Source organism: Zonotrichia leucophrys, chromosome 2, assembly GCF_028769735.1.
Source record: "Zonotrichia leucophrys gambelii isolate GWCS_2022_RI chromosome 2, RI_Zleu_2.0, whole genome shotgun sequence".
Taxonomy (NCBI): Eukaryota; Metazoa; Chordata; class Aves; order Passeriformes; family Passerellidae; genus Zonotrichia; species Zonotrichia leucophrys.
This window is the reverse complement of record NC_088171.1, coordinates 23,366,282-23,390,492: the sequence shown is the minus strand read 5'-3', so window position 1 is coordinate 23,390,492 and position 24,211 is coordinate 23,366,282. Positions and strand designations below refer to the sequence as shown.

Sequence of the window (24,211 nt, the reverse complement as noted above, 5' to 3'; positions counted from 1 at the left end):
TTCATGTATTGTTTTCCTCTTCTGCTGGCATAAACCTCTTAGAAAAAAAGTTATGTATTTCCAAAAGAAGGACTGCAAAGTGCTTCACCTGTTTGTTTCATTTGAAGAGTAATTCCCTTTCATACACACAACAGGACACTTGGCAAACATACTGGTGCCTAGCAATCTCATCATAGCCAAACTTTCTGTTGAATGAAAAGTGGACTGAATATATTCTGAGAGTACTGTATCTGAAAGCATGGAGAAAACTTAGAGTAGGATAAGGGATAAAGCAATCCAGTGTGTCCGTGTGAAAAAGCTGCAATCCAGACATCGAAAAAGAAATAAACTGCCCTTAGAATATTTTTATGAACACACATTCAAATTTTATCTCTCTGAGAAAATGTTGATCAGAATACCCATGTATTAGAAAGAAACACAAGCTAAAATTTATTCTGCATAAGCACAAAAGAAAAAAACAAAATATCTTACATTGATTTTTTATTGATTTTTGTGTAAAACACAGTCTGTGGAAAAATAGATAAGAGCATTACTAATAATTTATAATAGCCCTGTTCAGAGAGACAGCACAAACAGTCTGACAAACACAACTACAAAGAGAATATTACACATGGGAGACATATTATGCTTACTGTAAGACACTGCCAACAAAGCATGAGAAACAATATATAATGACAGAGATCATTGTTTAAGTCAGTTAAATGTGTCACTTATTTTAAAGTCTGTAATCTAATTAATTCAAGCAGTATCACATGGTGATACAATATCAGTACTGCAACATTATATTACAGGATGAACAGCCAAGAATTCAAAACCTTGTGTATTAGGAGATGCACTGTCTGCAAGGAACTATGCATATGCATTCATTACCACTGCATATGTGAAAATATTAACACTGAAAAATTCAATGAATCTAGTTTTTATGCACCTGATATATCTAACTTTCACAGGAAAGCTGTTTCCTAACTGTATTCATACCTGTGAAATTTATTGCCATGGGGGAACTCATTGCCTTATATTCATTAACTATTTCCTTTAATGCCACTTGGGCAGCTAATACCATACAGACACAAACATAGAGACACACTATTATATAGGCAATTAATGACAAATAAAAATATTCTTGGCACATCATATAATTTACAATGTTGGAACAAAAAATTAAATGTGGCAACAATTCAAATAACCATTACCACAAGCTGAAGAACTTGCAAAACAATTACAAAATAATTAATCTCTAAATAACTCAAAAACTAAATAATTCAAGAACATGTGCACTTAATTAACTTGTACATAGTTGCAACAGCTAAGAGAATTTCAAGATAAAATTAGACACATGGAACCTATGATAGAACTGTTTTAGACAGTGTTAATAAAGAACACCTTAATATCCATGGAAAAAAAATAACCTGTTGCTAAATACATAGAAGTCTCCATTTTATAATACGTGTACAATTCTGTATCACATATTAAGCTCTATTTTTTTAAACTGTACAATAATTAAGAGAAATTAGGCTTATTTGCTTACTTATTTTCATTAGACAGTTAAGCAATTTATATAAAGCTACACAAAAATAATTTTATAGCAACTATTCCCCAAAATACGTATTTATTCTCCTAAGTAACTAAGATGTCTAAATGAATTTAGTTGTTTATATTTAGGCAATCTAAACTAAACAATTAGCCTCAGGTATTTTTCCAATGAGAAGCCTATGGTGAGTTTATAGAAATCAATGTGTTTGGTCAGATGAATAAAGATCTCTTGTGGGACTAAACATATGCTGGATATAAAGTTTGCTAAACGCATGAGTGTTGTTTACCTTCAGGCTTAACAGTGTCTTGTTAGAGCAAACTGGTCCTTAAAGAACACTACAAAATATTAAATAACAAGTCAACATGCTATTCCACTTAGAAGTAAATACATGGCCTAACAGGAAACCATGTGTCACTTTTGTAGCACAAATATTTCACAAAATGCCTTCATATAGTTGATCTAAAAATATTGTCTACTTATTAATACTTCAATATTTCAACCTTTTAAGTAACATATAAAATTAAAACACATTTTTAATTTTCTACGCACAGTTTTAAAATAAGACTGACTCATCATTACTCTCTCCAGACATCTTTGGCAATTTATAATGTAGCAGTTTAATCACTGTTGAAGAAATTTAATGATGAAGTAACTTTTTGCATAGGAAAGAGGGCCAGTACATTTCTGTATATACTGTCAGTGGATGCATTACAGTACAACATCTATGGCCTCTGACAGTAATTTTCAGTTAGTACAATATCATAGTTCTGCAACATTATCACTATTGCATCAAAATAATAATTGTAGGGAATGTGAATGTGAACTACATATTCCACAGAAATGTAAAATTACTGTAAAATAATAGCAGCATATTTAATTTTCAAATGTAGTCAGATTGTCAATGGTAATACGTTCTGCCTAAATCTGTTCAGAGGTATGAAATTCTACTCTCAGTTATACCAGCCCATTCTAGTGATTTTAATTAGGTTTCACATGCAGGACTGGGGTAGAACGTAGAGTGGTATTTATCCCATTAAAATTATCCAAGATTTATTATGTTCTAAGATTTTAAAAGTTAATTTTATTTAAAGGAATGAAGTGCAATGCTTCAAGTTTGTGTGGTTTCACTCTGCATTAATGAAATAGGAAACAGTCCAGGACATTCAATTCTACAAGCCTTTTAAGAAATATACACCTTTTGGAATGCCATTAAGACAAAGTTGGGTTAGAAGTTGTAATTGTTACTTGTTCTTCATTTTTATGTGGAAATCTCATTTGTAGTAATTTAGGCTCCTGTCTGTCTCCAGCAGCAACAGGGTTTTCAGTCAAGTCTAGAATGTTTGGTAAAAAAGTATTGTACTCGTGTATCACCACCAGACTCTCTGAAATAGCTGCATATTGGAGGAGGAACAATAAAATAAATACCCTGAAAAAAACTTACTTGGTTTTGGAAAAAGAAAGAATACAAATATTTATTTATTTATTTATTTGATAGGTTTATTGAACCTTTTTTTCCTTTATTATTTTTCTGTTCAGAAAATAGGAGATTTTCATATTTCTAAAATGCTTGATAAATTTTTTGAGAATGTAGCTATTAAATACAGTAATCCAAAGGCAGCACCTGTCTCGAATAAATCCAAAATAACTGATTTCCAAGAGGTTGAGAAGTTTTGTTAAGAAAAAAAATCACTGGACACTTGCTTTCGTTTTAGAAGCATCTACCACTTGTCAGCTACTGGAGACAACTCTCAAAGACCTTAGCCTGACCAATTACTGCTGTTATTATAATTTAATTTTCCAAAAATGGTGAAATAAAATTAATTATTTTCCTTCCAAGTGACTCCTCACCAAGGCTTAAAAAGAAGGATAAATCTGAGCTTTCCAGCTACTTGAAATTGAAAATTTGTGAACTAAAATAAAGGATCAAATATCTGTTGACCCATATAACAGTTGTATTTTTCAAAAAATATATCACAAACCTCCCCTTTCAAGAATCCACTGGCCTCTTATTCAATACAAAACATGTCTAAAAACATATAAAAATACTTTAACTCTGAAAAAACATCATTAAATTATTTTATTTTTCATCTCTAGATATGAACATGCTTAAAGTGAAAAGAAGTTCAACTGTCTCTCATTTTGCAACAAACCCAGAATATACACAGGGTTGATGTGTAAGTCTGGGGAATTTGGATACTAGAATAAAAATAAAATAGTTGTAGATATTTTGGATTTTAAATTAATTTAAGAACAACTAACATTAATTCTTTAGGCTTAGGTTGGCATAACTGGGGGCAGAGTTTGATTCTAGAATTTTCTTTTCTGTGAAGCTGTTCATTTCATTACAAGCAGAGATGATGAGATTTACAGGACCAGTGATGTTTAAGGATAAATTCAAACTTAATTCTATATATTTCTGATACATGATAGGACAAATTCTTTCAAAGCAATAAATAATAAGAGAAGGTTCACCTAAAAGAATTTGAGATTTTAAACAGTGCAAATATAGATAAGAAAAAATATAATTTAATACAAGAAAATTAGAACCAAATACACAATCTGATTCACTGAAATAGAAGTTCTGCTAATTAAGCAGTAGCAGCCTGAAGGTATGAGTTGAGTTTGGTTGATTTTTTAGAGAAGAGTAATTACTACTGACACAGCAGTAGTAATAAGCAATTGTGAACATTATTTAGAATCCAACAGCAAATGCAAATGTCAGGGTTTAGAGATTTTTAAATATAATAATAATTTGGTTTCTCAAAACTTCAGGCATATCCCAGAGACCCTTGTAAAAGTTAGACCTTTATATAAAAATAGAAGATTGGATTTGCACAAAAAGATACTAAGAATTTAAGACACATTCTGGGAAATTCATATATAATAACTAAAACTCCAGTGTAGACACATACAGAACATGAGTATTGTGATGCTTCCAATATATTGGAAGTTTCACAGTGAAAATGGATTTTTATTGTTGCTGAATTCTCAGCTTTTCTTTTTGTTTTAAAATATCTCCACATATTTCAAAGTCATTAAAAAATCAAAAACTAGTTTACACACATATCTTTCTATAAATGCATAGCACTGTTCTGAATCTTCATTATATGATGTATGGAAATAAAGAAATGCCAAAGGTCTAAAATCCTACTTAATACTTTGAAAAAACAAGTTTAGTGCAATACCCTTTGCTTACAAGATGTCACACCATAATTGAGATTGGGTTTGCATATTCCAATCATGTAATGGTGTAAAACCACACACAAATAAATATACTGTACATGTGCAATACACTTGACCAAGTGCAAGGGGCTGCCCCCGGGCTGGGGTAACCCCCAGTGCCCATCCAGGCTGGGGATGAAGGGATGGAGAGCAGCCCTGCCCAGAGGGACCTGGGGTGCTGTGGGTGAGGGGCTGGACATGACCCAGCCATGGGCACTCACAGCCCAGAGAGCCAAACGTGCCCTGGGCTGCACCCAGAGCAGCCTGGGCAGCAGGGCAGGGAGGATTTGTCCCTCTGCTCTGCTCTGGGGACAGAGCCCCCACCTGGAACTCTGCACCCAGCCCTGGGGTCTGGCACAGGAAGGACAGGGACGTGCTGGAGTCCAGAGCAGGGCCCCTGAGATGGTCAGAGGGCTGGGGAGCCTCTCCTGTGAGGAAAGGGGGAGAGAATCGGCTTTGTGCAGCCTGGAAGGGACGGCTTAGGGGTGACCCGACTGCAGCTCTCCAGTTCCTGAAGGGAGCCTACAAGAGAGCTGGAGAGGGCAATGGCAGGACAAGGGGGAATGGCTATAAATGAAATGAGAGTCAGTTTAGATTGGGTTTAGATTTAGATTTTTGGAGGAAATTCTTTACAAGGGTGGTGAGGCACTAGCAGAGAGTGTCCAGAGAAGCTGTGGATGCCCCATCCCTGGAAGTGTTCAAGGCCAGGGTGGATGGGGCTTTGAGTAACTTGGTCTAGTGAAAGTTGTCAAGGCCCATGACAGGGGTCTTGCAACGTACTGATCTTTAAGGTCCCTTCCAATTCAAACTACTCTGTGACTCTGTGATCATTACAAATTAATTTCTTTCAAATCCTAGTTATTTCCTAAATATTTTACTTTATATTCTGAACTCATTAACCCAGAAATGTGGTTTTAATAGAAGAAACACTGCCCAGAAAATGTCATATTAATAAGCAGCACTCTGACACATATACACTAAGGCAAAAAAATATCTGTAAAGCCTGGTTCTAATAAAATATTATTGTGATATAACTGTGCAAAGGAACATTAATTTTTTTTTATTTCATAATCATCTGTCCTCTGTAATCGAAAACAAAAATATTTTTGTAGTTATCAGAAATAGTTGTCTTCTCATAGTTTGGTTAAGAGCTTGTACTATGTGTCAAGCAAGAGACTTTACAAAGCCTCCTACTTAACTAGACTCCTAAAAATTTATTTGACACAGACAAAAAAACCCAAAGCCCAAACATGTACAACAGTGTTAACAAATATCATCACATCACAGTTATCCTTTCTGGGGAGAGATGTGGAACAGACCCACTTACTTCTTCTATAATATGGCTTTTCTCCCATCCTCTTCGAATTCTCCTCAGTTTCCTACTTACACATGGCAAAAGTAAGATGATCTTACCTACAATTACAATGGAAGGCAGAACAAGGGCAAGAACAAAATTTGGTGGTGTATAAAATCTGTAATACTCTTCTTCAAAAGCTCTCTTCCATCCATAAATCAGTACATGGAAAGTACTTATAAGCAGAGCAATGTATCCAAGTGTAGACTGTGAAGAAAGAGAAAACAGAAAAAAAAAATATATATAATAGCACTTGGTCCTTCACCTGACAGCTCTAATACATTATTTGGATTATTTTAACATTTCTATTAGACATCTCTACCTATTCACTACCTTAAGTTAGCAATATATGGTTTTAAGTTACCACTCTGAAATTTACTGACTGAACTGAGCACTGATTTACAGAGTACCTCTGCTAACATCTACAGGCCTTAGTCAAAGCTGAAATGATGTCTGCCCAAATTCTAAGTAATGGAAGCCAACTTCAGGATAGGTATGCCAACAAGAAACGATTCCAGAGTAGTTACCGGAACAATATTCATTGTGATTGGAAATTAAGTTTCCTAATTCTTAATGATGAGGATAGATCAATTCCAAGATTCCTTATTATGGAACAATGCAATTCTCTTGGAAGGGATTTGGGCCTAAACTTGCATATTTTTATCACTTTGAGATGCACAGCATACTTCTGTCTCACAAAGGCCTACATCCACTTGTCACTTGTCTGATGTGAGCATAAACCATCCCTTGCCTTCTCCTTCAGTTGTTGCTGAGTGTTTAATGGCAATATCTGAACTGCAGGCCTTGGCCATGACAGCACAAAGCAGTGCTGCAGTCTACCATAAACCAGCAGAGCTGGGTAAAAGGTGAAACAGAGGGTTCCCACAGCAGCCTGCAGAGGAAGGACCTCTCAGCACAAAAATCTAGAGCTTGCCACAGAAGCTGGAGATAGCAGGGATCACTCAGCAATTCTGGGAATCCACCTTTTTAAGGACCCTGTAGCTGCAATGCTTCATAGATTTGACAAGGCATCAACTTAACTTTCCCAAACCATGACAAAAGAAGACTACTATGCTTTGACTTCTGGTGATGATCAAATGAAGGAAAACTCTTTCTGTCCAAAACTGATGTAAAGACTAACTTGGTTGGGAAACATTTGTAGCAAATCATTGAAACAGAGAACAAGCATTGAGAAAGGTAACCGGCTACCAAGGTATGGTCTAATTCCAGCAAACAGACAAGCAAAGAAAAATGCAGCCCAAGGGTCTATAATAGGTAGTGAAAGAATTAATTCCTTCTACTTCAAGATTAAGCAGCTTCTAAAGCAAGAAGAATGTCTGAGTTAATACTATTTGCAAGGATTCACAGGTATAATGGTATAAAAAGAAAATATTTCTATTAATTTCTTGGGATCGCTACCCTGTTTTTTGACTTTCCAATATTTATGTGGGCTTTTTTGCCAATGGTTTCAGGGCCCTTTTGTTAATCTTTAGATATGCTGCATACTTTTTCTTAAAAAAAATTTGTTCCCAAAATATCCCATAGTAAACAACATTTAGACAAACACTCGAGGATATGAAAATGGCATATGTGGTATCTGAACGGAACTTCTGGTAAGAAATTTGGACAACAAACAATACAGTCAAACCCGATGTTATATTATGTTGTTGCAGATTTTTGTTGGTATGACTGTCCTGAATTGTTATATTACTGGCAGCAGGGAGAAGGGCACAAGTGAATCATATCCCTCATTTCTTCATCAGGATTACTGATGAGAAATATAACAATTCTTGAAAATAGAAACAGAAGAGAAATATACATTCATTTCCAATTATTTAATTTTAGTGCTTATTTTAATTCCATTTGCAAGCTATAGTTTTGAGACATCTGTATACATCTATCTAATGGTCAAAATGGAAACTAAGAAGTACGTCCAGTATATTTTAAACTAACAATAAAAGGACAAGAAAAACATATGATTCTGTTTTATTAAGTTCTTTTTTTTTCTTGCCCTGTGAAGAGTTGCCATATGCTTCTCTGAAGTGTTGGTAGAGCATGTGCTAGCGTGTACTGCACAATTCAACTACACATCTAAAACAAAGACATTGCTATAACTTCTGTCAGCTATCAATGTCAGCTATGTTCTTCAGCTGGGCCCTTCATTACCATTACCAGGCTCCAGATGATAATTGTTTTAAGAGCAGAGGACTTCTGAAAGCAGCAAGAAGAAATACTGTTTCTTCCCTGGTAAATTCACATTGAACTGTACAGTAAGCGGTAAAATCAGTTGTAATTCCTGGCAACCCTCTGCCTGGGCTTTAGGATGGCTGCTGGGAAAAGTGGAAGAGTATCTTTGGCTGCTTTGTTTTCTTATCTTCCATAATACTGTGTTTCCTGAAAGCTGAGTAATAGATTAGCACATTTCCTATGGACTCCCAAATCTTTTAGCTTTTCTCTAAGTCCTCCCTGTTTTGTTTCTTTCCTTCCTGATCAAAGTCAGCTTTTAGCCAATATGGGAGATTTCCAGCCAAGGCTACTGATAAATTGGACAAACTGGTATTGTTTGAGAAAGGAACCAACAAAACTTAATGGAGCAGGAAAGATGAAAGAGAAAAAACCCTAAAATGTTACCAGCAAGATGAACCTATTTAGAGACAAAATGTGCTGTGAGGCAATTCTGCTTCAGGAATTTCCACATTCACAATGGTCAAGTAGTTCCAAGCAATTTATATATACAAAAGGTATTTTCTAAATTCAACATTTATGCAAGATATACTTCAGATTCTCTGTGTAACAGCTATTGCTAAACTTAAAAACTGTTTGTAGTAACTTCTGACTGGAATCTTACCCACAAACTTGCTAAATACTCAGGCCTTAGTCTACCTTACTCTGGGGAAAAAGCATCCTATTATTAGTGGGAGAACTATGGCAGGGCAGCCTTTCCTCAAAGTGTATGCATGAGAAATATTTTACTCACACTGCCTCCAAAAAACTTTAGGATTGGGCTAGCAGAGAAAAGGAATAGCTACAAAAAAGTCAGCTTCCTACCACTCAAATGGCAGATTTGTGTTGTTTTTTGCTAAAAACATGAAGCTCAATTTTCAAAACCAATCTGCTCTGTTCATTGCCACTTTAAATGATGGGGTTTGGACTTGAAGCCTTAGACTGGAAAACAAAAGCTGCAGTCATTTATGTTTGCATTATATATTTACAGTTTAACTTTCCTCACTAGACTGAAGGACCCAGTGCAGGATAGCTTGCAGACAACACTCTCCATTTCCTTCTATTTTATGTGAACAGTCAAGGACTGGTTTCAATAAATGTCTTTTTTTCTGTTTACAGTGTGTTGGTTTAAGCTCTTTATTCTGCCTGCTCTGACAAAATACAAATTCTTTTGTATTTCTTGCCCATGTCTTCCTTTGCTCCTTATCCAATATATTTAGATGAGAAAAAGAAGAATACTGAAGTGTCATTTAAGAAAATGGATGCATTAGTTTATCAGCCCCAGCTTTCTTTGCTGCTGTTTTCTCAGTTAACTTCAGCTCTGGGTTATGTTAACGTGACTGCAAAGTTTCACACTAAGTTTCAGTCATCCAGGATCTCCTACTGAGAAAACTTCATCACTGTCTCGTTCTGGCTTCTCTATCTGGATGTTATGAGTGTTTCTCTCCAAATCATGATGAAGTAATCAAACCTTTGTTTTGTACAGGGGTCAACTCTGTACTGTAGCAATTCCTCTTTTCTGCTGGTCTCTTAGCTCTTTCTAGGACTGACACAGTAATTTCCTTTTGCACTATTAAGCCTTCTCATGTCTCACTTTGTTCATGTGCATACTATGAGTGAAGCCTGCACTGCTTGTCCTCTCAAAGTCCTTTTCCCTTGATAAAGCAGGCTGGGATTTTTGGAGCTGCTGACACCTGTGTTTGAAACCAGGCTAGGTAAGATGGAGGCATCTCCAAAAGAATTTGGGATATCAAAGACAACAATTCTGTGCAAAAATACTGACAACTGGTGATTCTTTAGAGTATTAGGAAGACTGTGTTTGAACACTTTCAACTGCTGCAGGTTGGGGAGATGCTGCTAAGGGCTTGTTCTACTGGAACAAGGCTAATCTATACTGTACATTTTAATAAAATCAGATTTTCCTAGTAGGATTCAAGACTATGTTCTTGGGGTAAAACTATTTAGAAGAGGCCACACCTTATTTTGATGAAACTACATTTTCTAAGATGAGCAAGAAAGAATGTGTTGTTCTCAGTGGGAAGTGCTGAGCTGGGACACTGAGTGTGCTGACCAACTGATTCTTCATCTGTCAGATGTGAAATACGTCCAGCAGCTGTTGTGGCAAATCATCTGAGATTCAGGACTAAAGCTAGAGACATACTGCTTTCCCCAGCTGAAAGGAAAAGCAGCAATGGGATGATAGGTTAGTAGTTCTGCTGTTTATCTCCCTGATATCTCCATAGAAAAGATGGAGAAATTTAAGTTTAATTTTCCTTCACTGAACTGAACTTCAGTAGAAGAAAAACATAAAAGAGAGTAAGTATTATAATGTTTTATCTGTTCTCCTTGCATACTGGGGACAGTGAAACTTATACTGAAATACAGACTCCTTTTACTCTAGTAAGCAATCACTGTTTTCTGATTGAAGAAATCAAGAGGATTTTTTTTGACAAGTAACTAAATGGAGAATAACTTCCTGAGAATTAATTACAAAGTAAACACTCATTAACTTTAAGAAATTTTTCAGTAGTTCAATACTTTTGTGATTAAAAATTGCAAATGATATTAGTTCATTACCAATACCAGTTATCTTCTGCACATATTACAGTATGAACTGTAACATACTTCCCAAGCAAACAACTTCTTCCCAAACAAGTTACTCAAAATATTGACAGATGGGTCGTTAAAGTTCATAATTATTTAGATTTGGAACTATTTTGACTTAATTTACAGTGGAAATAACTGCAATAAATATGTAGTTCTAGACACATCATTGTGGTTATTGTATGGGTTTTGACTCAGCCACACAAGCCTGAAATTTCGAAATATGAGTAAGGAAAAATAAGACAAAAATGTTGTTTTTGTGGCTGGAAGTTATTACTGGATAAAGGATCATGCCACTCACAAGTGAATACATATTTTTCCCTTTTGCACTAATGTTTTATATCACCCAAAAGCAGTACTATTGTCCCCACACAGAGAACTCCAGATGGCAGAGATACTGTAACAATACACTTGAGTATTTAGTCTCTCTGAAGGTTTAAAGCCATGACTGTGAATAAACAATTCTATCAGGGTAACTCCACTTTGAAAAACTTTTCAGCAAACTTTTTGTAGGTCTACCTGCAGTTTTCCAGTCATGGAAATCAGAAGGAAAAGAAAAGACATCACAGACAGATGCCAAACAACTACAGCCTTTGAAGTGTTCCCCACCATTCTCTTCAAAATATCTGTAAATTATGAAGTGCAACCCAAGCCCTGAACTTTAAAGTCAGTGCCCACATTCTGAAATGAACAGGACTCAGAATTGAGCAATATTGTTAGGCTAAGCTGAAAAAAATGTTAATCAGAAAAGACTGAGCTAAGACTACAGTACTAAAGCCAAAGTCAGAAAACAAAACATAACAAACCCAAAAGCTGTGCACACTTAGGAATTTTCACCCAACTGAATCCTAATAAAATTTCTTGTACCTGACTGCTACCTAAAACTGCTCACAGTTATGTGTAAGGGCAAGCACTGAGCTTCATTAAAGCCTGTGTTTCTCAGTATTTTATGCTGGTTAGATTCGCATGTTCTAGGTATTTACCTGAGGAAGGAAGGCAGCAGATGGTGTGCCAGGGCCTTGAAAAGTCTCTGATTTTGATAAGCAATGCTCATATTTTACTAAGTAAAACTTAACCAATGGCACCATGGCTGTCAAAGGATTGTGCAATAAAAATCTTGCACAGCAAATTAAGTCTTCAATTTTAATAGCTGTGTGCACCTACCTACACAAGTATCTCATCAGTATCACTGCATTTAGCAGGTTTGTCCAAATTTATCTAATTTGAATTTAGCAAGAAGTTCTAAGAACAGAAAATTAACAGATTGGTGATCATTTGGTCTAAGCTATGCTGGTTGTTTAAGATCAAGAAGTGTAAAATAAAAAGTCCTGTTCTACACTCATGAAATGCTTAATGTGCCTTCATGGTAACATATTTGCTAAGTAATTGCTTTTACTGAATTACCAGAGACAGAGGAAAAAGGCTCTTGTCACATTGCAAGGAGCTTTTGTTTATGATGTTGATCATGACTGTGATGAAGGAATTCTTGTTAACATCAAAACCCCCTTATTAAAAAAGTAACACACCTGAATAAAACTGAACTCCCTCCAGTTTAAGGCACTGTTTACTGAAGGGATGGAAGTTACTGCCAGCAAGGAAAGCAATCCAAGACTCATTATTCCAAAGGAGATATACATTTCAATTCGCCACACTTCTTCCTCATTCCAAGAATTTTCAACATTTGCATGAACCTGATGAAAGAGCAGAAAGGATGAACTTTATTCTAAAGAATATTAAAAATACCAACAGAAGTAATTGTGTTGACTTAAAGTTCACAGTCACAGGACAACTATAAAATGTGGTCAAATATTTCAGAGGTTTTCTCATGCCTTGGAGAAAAACAACTATTTCCTTACTGCTGGTATTGGCTTTTGCTAGATTAAAAATATGCTAAACATGGACATTTTAGATGAGATGCTAAAAGAACATGTAACATTATATACCATTTACAACAATACTGTTATAAAATCAGGTAATTCTGCACATTCTTATACACTGTAGAAGAGGAGATGTGCTCTTCAGACTCTGCAAACATAAATTCTGTAACATAAGTTAGATAAACCTGCAATTTCTTTTTAGTTTGGAAATTAGATTTTAGATTTTTTAATTACATTGAGAAATAACTCAGCATAATTTCCTTCAGCTTTTCTATGCTGAGTCCAGGCTTGCTTCTTTCTTTCACTATTGCCATCAGATTTTTCTAAGATGTTTCTTGCTGGATAGTTTTATCAGAAAAAAAGAAACAATTCAGGACCTTAACAACTAAGAAACTTAGATATTCAATTCTTTTTTCCACTTCCAGGTTAACTATTGCAATGTGATGTGTCTTGAAAAAGGTGCACCAGAAATATTAGCAAGTGAAAGTTTTACAGTATCATTAAAACTAAGATAATTTCTTAGTAAAAGTACCAGTGAATCATTTAGTATTACTAATTTTAAGTGTGAATTACGGTTTCTTGCTGCCTATTGCAGTTTTGCCCTTCCCCTATGTTCAGTTTTTGACTAGCTCTTTTAAAGTTTGTGACACTCCCTGTTAATTTGTTACATTTTATTTTATTTCCTTATTTGGTTTTCCTTTCTGTTCTATCACTTCTCTCTTTCCTACAGATTTTATGTGGTGAATGGCACTGCTGTTTTTTGGGCAATGCTGCTTTTCTGCCACTTTAAAGGTTACAATAAGCTGTCCCACTGACACAACATCAGACCCTCTTCTAGCGATGACAGATTTGTCAGAGAACATTTCAGGGTTATGCAAGATCAATTGTTCCTGGAAACTGTGAGTCAATTTCTATTGTCTGCAATAGATGATGTCCACAGAATTTTAAAAGCATAAAGTATTTTTAACATTGGTCCAAAATGTTACAAAATATCAGCATCTTCTTTTTTTCCTTTTTGGAACACAGAGGCATCTGTAAGCATGATTACAGTATCTGCCCTTATACTTTTCATATTTGTAAATGCACTTATGATATACACACTTGCCCCATGTACAAGTGTACATAGAAAGGAACATACCTCAGAATCTTCCTGCTTTTGCTCTTATCTTGTCTATCCTACATTCTTCTTGTGTATATTGCTATCAGGAATTTCAGTGGGACATGTCCTTGATTCTCCTCACCACACAAACGTAACTGCAGATTGACCCACAAGGTGAGCAAAATGTGCAGATATTTCTTTTAGTCTCCTTATCTGGCAGCACCTATGCCTAAAATAACCCATAACTTTTGTGCCAAAAGCAGTAGAACAGATTAAGAAAAACCCAATCATTGCATTCAGGAGCCATACGCAGCAAGGCAAGGCATTTTTGGCTGACTGAACTAAAGACTGCCTTACCTGTTGGTATGCCATGTTGAGGAACAAGTACCTCTCTGATCTCCTCATAGGCAAGCAGAGGCTGTACACCACGTGCACTGTGGCAAAGAAAAAGCTGAGCAGCCCAAGCTGCTTCCGACACTGGAGCCAGCTGTCCAGCCAAGGGGGAAAGCGCCGGTACTTCGTGCCATAGTAAAGCTGATAAGCAGCTGCAATGAGTCCTGATAAATACACTAGAGAAAGCAAAGTGATAGCAACAATTGGCAGGGTCTTGTTGACAATCTCAATGGGAATCTTGTAAAAGTCACTCTGCTGATTTCTCATGTAGGGATGGATGACATCTCTGACAAAGGAATAGATGAAGAAAAACGTTGCCAGGCTAATGGCAATGAGTACAGGCCCCTTCCACAGAGTGAACAGGCGCAGAGGCAGGTTTTCAATCTCCCTTGAAGATGACAGTGCCCCCAAATCAAGAGGAATGAAACCGAGCTGACGGGCAAGCTCAATAACTTGATGGCGAGCCTGAACATGGTTACTGCATATATAGACCTGTTGGGAGAGTCAAGGGAATTGTCTGTAGTCAGAGAAAAAGGCTCAAAGGTAAACAAAAAAACAGCAAAATCCACCAAAAACCTTAAGCGCTTCAAAATCAAAACTACATCACAACGGCTAAAACTGTACACTTTATCCCAGCTTATATTGCCAACATGACAATAAAATCCCATAAAAATCTAGCCAAAGTGCAAACATGCACTTTGACTTAGGAACAGAGTAATCAAAACAAAATTGGCTTTTTCTTGGATTTAATAATGGGGAATGTCTTGGTAATCTGTACACTGAAACCTGTCATACTGAAATGTCTGCAGGACTGGACTAACTTGAAGCTACAGCTAAAAGCATTTAAGAAAATCCAAAATCTCTCAAAAATACAGGAATCTTGAACAATGACCCTTAAACAATTTTAGCATCCACAGACTGAGACGCAGCAATCGGTGTTACCTCTCTGTGGGTAACAATTTTAGCCTTATTTCACAACCCGGATTTCCACAGATTTCAGATCTGAGTATTTAACAGAAAAGACAAAAACCAGCAGCCAAACAAGAACTTTTTCTAAAGGGCAGTTTCTTACAGAGACAAAGAAATGTGCTGCTACAAAGCACTTCAAGGTTCCATTAAAATGTACAATGGGCTATAGTTTGCCCAACACTATTTGCTGACCACCTGCATTGAAGCAAATATGATCTGTTTTGACTGAAGTTAATTAGTATTGTGCTATTCTGAAAGGGGACAAAAGAAGTATAGTGAAGTTATTTTTTAGATTATGCTAATTCCGTATCAATTGCATTCCATTTAAATCTACCTGAAGTGCCAGAACCGAATTTAGTCTCCAGCAGTCATGTTACATCAGTTATTTCTTATGTATTTCTCAGATTTCATAAAGCTGTGAAGGACTGGATGCTTGCACAGGCTTAATTTACATCCCTTCAGCAAAACATGAAAACCATAAAGGTGCATTTTCTACACCCAGGATGAATTTGAGAACATACTGGGAAGGACTTTGAACATGATGTTCCCAAGCAGCCCTGGATCAAATGAATTATCACTTAGAAACATATGTGCCGCCTTCTGTTCCCATATTTGTGATTCTGGGGCACTCTAAAAGCTAGATAATTTCTTTCAATCACTTTGCTGCTACATTGAATGCAAGTAGTTTTAGAACAGCTGATTCTCGACCTCTGGGATTGGGACCTGAGACTTCTGTGCATCTCTTTCAATAGTTCACCCCAATGCTGCCACTAAAATTCAGTGGAAAAGACTGTCTCTACCCTTGTGTAAAGCATAAGGAAACACATGAACGCATTTCCTATGGAAAACATGAAGACTCAACTTTTCTACTCTGTAGTCACCCAAACGTCAGTTGTTTATTCTAAGCTAGTATTCACATTTCCTCTGCAGTCTTCAAAGACAAACAGGCAACACAGGGAAAAAACTGGACCACTTACTTTATTTGTCTTACAGTGGGATGAACTAAACTCTAAAGGTTTTATTAGCTACTAAAATGTAAGCTGAAGGTCCAACATTTTAGGCATGTTAAGTCAGGGAATGTAAATTTCATGAGTTCTGGCTGTTACATTCAGTTCTGTCATTTTCATTTCACAAATAAATTAATACAAATAAAAACATTTACCTGTCTGCTGGCATCTTTTGGTCCTAACTGTAGTGACCACGCTGAAATGACATTGAATCCTTTGACAATTAGGGAATCAGGAAAAAGTGATGCCAAATACTCTGCATTGGAGTCTGGATATTGGTCTACTCTTGTATTATTGCTGACATCGATAAGAATTTTACCAGCAAGTAAATGTTTGAGATCCCACAAAGAGGTGTAATGTTCTCTGTGTATGGCTACAAAAATGATGTTTGTTTTAGCCACTGCATCTTCATGGTGAGTGACATCAACCACATGGGGAAAGAAGTCAGCTGCATGTTTAGGGTTTCTGCTCCCTATGACCACGTGGTACCCACATCTGATGAGTCTGATTGTCAAGGACTTGGCAAAGTCTCCACTTCCAATGATGCCTATCGTGACCTTACTGGCATCCTTGATGCCATTGGCAGCATTTGGCAGAAAAGTTTCATTGAGGTTCTTGGGACTCCCCATCATAGAGATTGTTTCCATGCTTCCAAGACACCAAACCTACAATGATTTCTGTAGGGAAAAAAAAAAAAAAGGAAAGAGAAGAAAAAAGAAAAAACAAAAGGAAAAATCAGCATCATACAATTTTATGAGATCTCAAAATCCATTAACGCCTCTGGAAGCAAAATCTTTGGTTCTAAGTTTCATATTATATTTTTTCCTTAATCAAGTATGTGCTAATCAATTTTGTCTTGACAATAGAAGAAGTAATAAGTAACATGAAGCACTTCAGCACTTCAATAATAGTTACTTAAGTGTACAACAGTTTTTTCATCTTCTATTTCTTACCTTCCACTGCCCTGGAATACTGGCCCACAATGTAACTTTGTACTCCTGAAACTAATGGTGAATAGAATAATGAGTAGAAACGTGTAAAGAAAATTGGAAAATAGTAGAATGCAGAGAGCACTGGCCTGTGATCAGCATGAGATCAGTGAGTACATGGAAGCTAATTCCATTAAAAGTTTATGCAGGTTATTATTGTGATATCCTCTCCTGGCCATGAAGGAGGAGATGCAAGTCTCAAAGATGCAAATGTCATAACATCATGACAAACATTCATCTGACACGCTCACCTGTCAGCCTGGAAAATGGGCAGCTCATGTGGATCCAATGGCAGAAACAACAAAGAAATTTATCAAGACCTAGTTGCGAGATTACTAATGACATTTCTAGGTCAGGCTGCTTGGTCTGGCCATGGATGTATAAGGATTAACTGTGGATGGAAGGGTAAAGGATTCAAGGCCATGAGTCACAAATATGCTTAACACAATTTTCTATCCAGGCAAGTAAAATAAATCCTGGAGACAAATACATGGGACAGCCTTCCAGAGAAAGCTAATGGCAGAGGAAGAGACAGATTTCACCCAATAATAAAAGGGAAGATAATTTTAGGACTCAAATTCAGTGTAGTAAGGGATGTTTTGAAGAAGAACAGAAGCTAAGGCTCACAGGAAAATAAAATAAATACTTGGTCACAGAACTGCATTAAAGCTCTAACAAAGACATTAAAAACCAACAAAAGGGAAGTCTGCACACAAAACCACAGTTACAACCTAGGTGGTTCTGCATCGCTGACAGGGGTTGACCCTGGCTGCAGGCCAGGTGTCCAAAAAGGTGCTGCTCTATCACTCCTCTCCTCAGCTGGGCTGAGGAGGGAAAATACCACAAAAGGCTCACAAGTTGAGATAAGGACGGGGAGAGATCACTCACCAATTACCACCTGAGGCAAACCAGACTCTACTTGGGGAGAGTAACTGACTTTATTACCAATCAAAATCAGAGCAGGACAATGAGAAGTAAAACAAATTCTAAAGAAACACCTTTCCCTCACCCCAGTAAGCTTCTTCCTAGGCTTAACTTTATTCCCAATTCTCTGCCTGCTCCCACTCTGCAGCACAGGGAGACAGGGAATGGACTCTACGGTCAGTTCATCACATGCTGCTTCTCCTGCTGCTGCTTCCTCCTCAGGGAGGTAAGATCTTCTGCACTAGCATGAGGCTCCTCCCATAGTGGAGTCCTCTACATACTTCTGCAGTGTGAGTCCTTCTCACAGGATACAGTTCACAGACTCCTCCAGTGAGGGTCCTTTCCACAGAGTGCAATCCTTCAGAAACAGGCTGCTGCAGTGTGGGTCCCCATGCGGTCACAAGCCCTGCCAGGAAACCTGCTGCAATGTGGGCTCCTCTCTCCACAGGTCCATGCCAGGAGCCTGCTCCACCCCTTCTCATGGGGTCACAGCCTCCTCTCAGGCATCCACCTACACTGGTGTGGGGCTCCTCTGTGGGCTGCAGGAGGATTTCTGCTCTACCATGAACCTCATGGGCAGCATAGGGACAGCTGCCTCACCACAGGCAGCAGGGGAACGTCTGATCCAGTGCTCAGGGCACCTCTTTCTTCTTCACTGGCCTTGGCGTCTACATGAGTTGCTTCTCTCATGTGGTCTCATCCTCTGTTCCGCACTGCAATTACTTTTATCCCCCATCTTACCTATGTTACCTGGGAGGTAACAGCCAGTGCTGATGGGCTGGGCTCTGGTGAGCCACGGTCCATCCCAGACCCAGCTGACTCTGGCCCCATTAGACACAGGGGAGGATTCCTGCAGCTTCTCACAGAAACCACCCCTACAGCACTCCTCCCCATCCTGCTACCAAAGTCTTGCCAGGCAAAGCCAATGTAATTGTAGAACAGGAATAAAGTCTGAATATTAAGGAAGCAATGAGGAGAGGCAGGCTAAGAAGGAGCAAAAAGAAACCACAAGGTTGCTGTCTTGGGAGCAATCAGCAACAGACCACACAGAACCTTTTCCTGAGCTACCATCCAAGAGCTGATATGACGGTAATTAATAATTAGTGGGAGATATTAACCAGCCATTGGCTAGTAATATGTGGTGAACAACCTCCCACAATTAAAAGCAGCTTTGTGTTTCACAAATTAGAGGAAGCTACTAGAAGAATGGGCACTTTTCATTTCAAGGTACAAACTCATCAAAACTGGACGCAGAAGTTAAAGACAGAAAGCCATATGTGAAAGTGACAACAAAGTTAGTGTTCAAAGAAAAGATTCTAACAGTGAATCCTTCTGGCAGAGGCAGAGCACAAAGATTTTTATGCATGCACTCAAAAAAGCACTGACTTTTTCCTTACCATGTGACCTGAAACGTATTTAACACATGACCAAACTACCAGTATTTCCTGTATCAGGATGGGTTTGCACCCAGGAACATGAGAATATCTAATGAGATAAGAGATGTAACTGGATATGACAGAACATGTATGCTTTCACCACGTGATTACAGCAGCCCACTTCAGTTCTTACCATGTAACCAGAAGGTGCTGCAAAACTTTGAGATTCAAAGGGAAGCACCATAAGGAAATGGGCTACCAGTACCATTTAACCATGCTGCAGCCTACTTTCAGTTTTACTCCAAAGGATCCTGGGGAGAGTGGGCACACAGGACTTGGATGATGAATTGCTCTGGTGCGCTGAATTCGGCCTGCTGGCCAAAGTTTCTCACTGCCTGTTCTGAGGAAAATACAGCGAGAGTAACAGCATCAAACTAACAGACTTCATAAAAAACCCTCAGGGAACAGGCTGACATGACTTTTAGACAAGTAATCTAAGAGATGTACAAAAAAAGAGTTCTAGCAGTTAGTGAAAGGGATTATATTAAATGCACAACTGCAATTCAGAGGCAAGAGTGTATAACTGCAACAGAGAGCTTTCCTGACCTGAAAAATCACACAAGATTAAAAAAGTAAAATGTTGTGTGCATGGCTAAGAAGCACTATAAAAAGACAAAGAAACAGTGCCATCATGTTGAGATAAAATCAGAACAAGGATGGTACAGAAGTGAGTGTGTAACTAGTGAAGAAGATAAATGGCAACAAGTAAAAGTTCCATAAATACAATAAAAAGACAAAAGACAGAAGGCAAGGTTTATAACTTCAGAGGAAACAGAACAAGTTATAACTCATACTATTGTTAAACGTCTTCTTTATTTCAGCCCTCAGCAGAAAAGTTAACTGTGAGTAGGTATTTAAAGAAATTCCTTCTACAGGGAGATGGTGAGGTCAAAGTGGAAAAGGTAAGTTAAGAGTAAAGGATGAAGATAAGATAAAGATTTTCAAGTCAGTAGACAACTATGAAATCAGCCTTTGAGGCTTAAAATGCTGACCAAAGTGACATCTTCAGAAGTAAAGAGATGACAAGACAGGCAGACTAGCACATATTGCTTAAAGAAGGGAGGACTACTAAGGAAAACAAAGACTTGTTAGCCTAACTTCAGCCCCTGGACAGATTTTCCATCAAGTTATTGTGCAATCCATTAGTAAATAAATAGGAAGCAGATGATAAGAAGCAGCTGAGGTGGGTTGTTGAGGAAGAAATTTCAACAAAACCAACCTTCTTTTACGAACTAACTCATTCCATAGTTATAAAAAATAATAAAAGCGACATAGATTTGACATATACTCCTTAATTAGCTAACAGAACATCACAGAGCAATGTCAGCCAGATGGTGACACACGTGAAAAACTGCTTCTGGAAAAGTAACTAGGGGAGGAGAGAACCGCACCGAGGCAAGCCGGGCCGTGTGTGCGTGAGCGCCGCTCGGGCGGGCACTTACGGGGCGCGGGGCAGGCGGGAGGCCGGGCGCGGGCCGCTGCCCCCTGGGCGGCAGCGCGGAGCGGAGATCCAGCCCGGAGCGGCTCGGCGGGGCCCCGGTCCGGGCCGGCATCTCCAGCTGCAACGACAACACCGCCCGTGACAGCAGCGGCAGCGCTGCCAGGCCCGCCCGCCGCGGGGCGGGGGCTCGCCGGCCCCGCCAGGTACCGGAGCGCCCCCGCGGCTGCCCGAGGCCGGGCCGCACCGTTCCGTGGGGCGCCGGCGCCCCCAGAGCCCGCCCGGAGACCGGGGCGGCCGCGGCGCAGCCGCCGCGATGGGCAGCAGGGAGAGCCCCGCGGGCGGCGACTGCGCCCGGGAGCGCCCGGCAGGGATGGGGCCCGGCCCGCCCCGGCCCGGCCCGGCCCCGGCGCCGCTCACCTCCGCCCGCCCGCCAAGAGCACCGCGCCGCCGCCGCTCCTCCTCGCACTCGGGCCCGCAGTGCCGGGCGGGCGGGGAGGCGGCGCCTGTCCTGCCGCTGCGACCCGCCCCCTGCGGCCGCTTCCCGCCGCCACCGCGGCCGGGCGGATCCGGGGGACGAGGGAGCCTTGGTGGGTGATGGCTGGTCAGGAGCCGGCAGTGTGTCCGTGCGGTCAGGAGGGCCAGTGGTAGCCTGGAGTGATCGGGAAGCGTGTGGCCAGCACGTGGTCTTACCCCTGTTTTCGGCCCTGGTGAGGCCACATCTGGAGTGCTGAGTCCATTCTGGGCTCATCAGTGCAAGCAAAACTACAGGAGAGGGTCCAAGGGACACACCAGAAATGATGAGGGATCTGGAGCACCTCAGAAGGACTGTTATGAGGAGAGATTGCGGGAGCTTGGCCTGTTCAGCCTGGAGAAGACTGAGAGGGACTCTCATCAATGCATATAAATATCTCCAAGACAGGTGTCGAGAGGTTCGTGCCAGGTTCTTTTCAGTGGTGCCCAACAACAGGACAAGGAGCAATTACCATGAACCAAAACTCAAAAATTTCCACCTCAACACGAGGAAAAACCACTTCACATTGAGAGTGGCAGAGCACTGGAACTGGCTGCCCAGGGAGGTTGTGGAGCCTGCCTCTGGGGACGTTCAAAACCTACCTGGACGTTTTCCTGGGTAACCTGCTCCAGCTTACCCTGCCTTGACAGGTGTTGGTTAGATATCTCCAGAGGTCCCTTCTAACCTCAGCAATTCTGTGTTTCTGTGTTTCTGTGATCTGTGACAGCACAGATCGGTGCTGTCACAGATCACACTTTCTCGGGGTAGAGAAAGGGCTGTGGATGGCCCTGCTGTGCCCTCAGCTTTGGCCACTGTCACTGTGCTCCAGCCCCTCTGGCCTGTGCAACACCCCCATCACAGGCATAGCTGGACCTGGGGACTGCTGGCACAGGACCTGCTGTGAGCAACCAGCCATCCTCAGTAGGAACTCTTCACCAGCCACCTTTCCTTATCCTCTCCTGGCAGAAGGGTACTGTGGCAACCTGTGCCAGCTGCAGGGCTGTGGAATTGTCCCATCATATGTCACAGAATGGCAGGCTTGGAAGGCACCCTTAAAGGTCACAGAGTCTGAAACCCTTGCAATGAGCATGAACATCTTCTGCTAGATCTGGTTGTTAAGAGCTCCGTCCAGCCTGATTGAATGTTTCCAACTGACGGGGGACCACCACCTCCCTGGACAACCTACTGCTGCTTTTCACCACCTTTCTCATGCAAAATTAATTGTGAGGGGGTGTTGGGTGTCCCTGCAGCCCAGAACAGCTTTCCAGGTTTGGTTAGCTGGGAGGTCACTCCCCATGTTTGCTGTGTGCCCGGTATACTCTGTGGAGGTGGGAGTTGTGCTCTAATTTCAGCGTTAGTCAAAATAAGAAGGATGGATCAGCCACATCCAAGCAAAGCTGAGCCCCAACATCTGAATTCTATCTCATTTGACATGGAAATTTCCAGTTGAAGACAAATGGAGCTTTTCCCTGAAAAAGCATAGTTTCTGATTTTAACATCTTCTGATTTACCTAATAAATTCTACCTTTCATTATGCTGGGTATGTAACAAGGTATAATCCTCAATTCTTTGTTTTTAATGAATTTCAAACTGACCAATTCATATGAAAATGTGTCTCTCATGTTGCAGTAAAAACTGATGAATGCACAGGTGATTGAAAAGAAGCCATAAACTCTTAAACACTGAAGGTGACAGTTTTCATCTTTTGTGTGTGTGTGCTGACTTGTTTCTACAATGTACTGACAGAGGACTTTGGCAAAATTAACCATGCAATCAGTACAAACATTTGTTTCCACATATAATCATGACAACCATCGTATAGAATTTGAAAAGATGACTGTGACACTTTTCTGCTGTAGTTCAGATGCCATTCATTACCCTCCCCAATTTTTAAATAATTAAGTTTCTTCATTGTGAAAACATATACTTTTAAAGTATTTTTAATTTTGTAAATAGCTGCATGGAAATTACATTGCTTGATTTTCCAAACTGCATTTTCAGCTCCCAGACACTGAGGACTGAGTTGCTACTCCACAGAAAAATACCAAAAAGGTGAATCCATTGACAGACCACTCAGAACTGAATTGGTGCTTTCCATGGTGAGAACTGGCATTTCAGCTCTTAATTTTCTTGTTCTAATATTCTCCTTTGCTATTGATTCAAAAGTCATTATCCCAGGCTTGTTTTTTGGTAGCCAGTACAGCTACAATAGTATGAGCTCAAAAATTTTAGTCCAGCCAAAAAATATATCAAAACAAAAGAGCAGAATGTTCTTTCAGGCGTTATTTGTGGCTGATTCTCTTTATATGCTACTTTATTTGACTCCTGTTAGCAGAAAAGTATTTACATGAAAATGAGCACTTGAGTTATGTGCCTCAAAATTATCATGTATCACACAAAATCAGGGCAGTCAGAGTCTTATAATTCTTAATTTATTTCAGTTAAAGCCTTAATAAGAAGGCTATAAATTGGAATGTTTGTCATTGCTTTTCTGTGGGATTTTTAAAACATTATCGCAACATAAAGTCTTGAACGAAGACTCCAGCGTTTAGGAGATGAGTTCATTCTGGACTCATTATGTCTGTGTTGATTCTTTAACAAGTAGGGAGCTTTTTTCCTACACAGGTA

General features: G+C 39.4%; 1 protein-coding gene across 4 annotated transcripts; it reads right to left on the bottom strand.

Moving 5' to 3' along the window:
• Positions 1-510: 510 nt before the first annotated feature.
• STEAP2 (STEAP2 metalloreductase) lies at positions 511-21,535 on the bottom strand. Of its 4 annotated transcripts, none has more exons than XM_064704261.1 (5): positions 21,490-21,535; positions 16,438-16,959; positions 14,271-14,798; positions 12,464-12,628; positions 511-6,317 (listed from the first exon to the last, which is right to left on the bottom strand). In XM_064704261.1, the coding sequence occupies exons 2-5, from the start codon at positions 16,927-16,929 to the stop codon at positions 6,033-6,035; spliced, it is 1,470 nt and encodes a 489-aa protein (XP_064560331.1). In that variant the 5' UTR covers positions 16,930-16,959; positions 21,490-21,535; the 3' UTR covers positions 511-6,032. The 4 variants fall into 4 exon arrangements, with proteins under 4 accessions (XP_064560331.1, XP_064560333.1, XP_064560330.1 ...); XM_064704263.1 differs by lacking the exon at positions 21,490-21,535 and adding an exon at positions 21,023-21,192; XM_064704260.1 differs by lacking the exon at positions 21,490-21,535 and adding an exon at positions 21,074-21,192.
• Positions 21,536-24,211: the final 2,676 nt, after the last annotated feature.

What these genes read in the sequence shown, in the direction of transcription:
- STEAP2 (XM_064704261.1), bottom strand. Translation starts at nt 16,929, where the DNA reads ATGGAAACAATCTCTATGATGGGGAGTCCCAAGAACCTCAATGAAACT. An exon ending in TCAACATGGCATACCAACAG is followed by an intron (nt 12,629 to 14,270) that starts GTAAGGCAGTCT and finishes CTCTTTCATCAG; the next exon opens with GTTCATGCAAATGTTGAAAA. An exon ending in GGGAGTTCAGTTTTATTCAG is followed by an intron (nt 6,318 to 12,463) that starts GTGTGTTACTTT and finishes CTTTCTTCACAG; the next exon opens with TCTACACTTGGATACATTGC.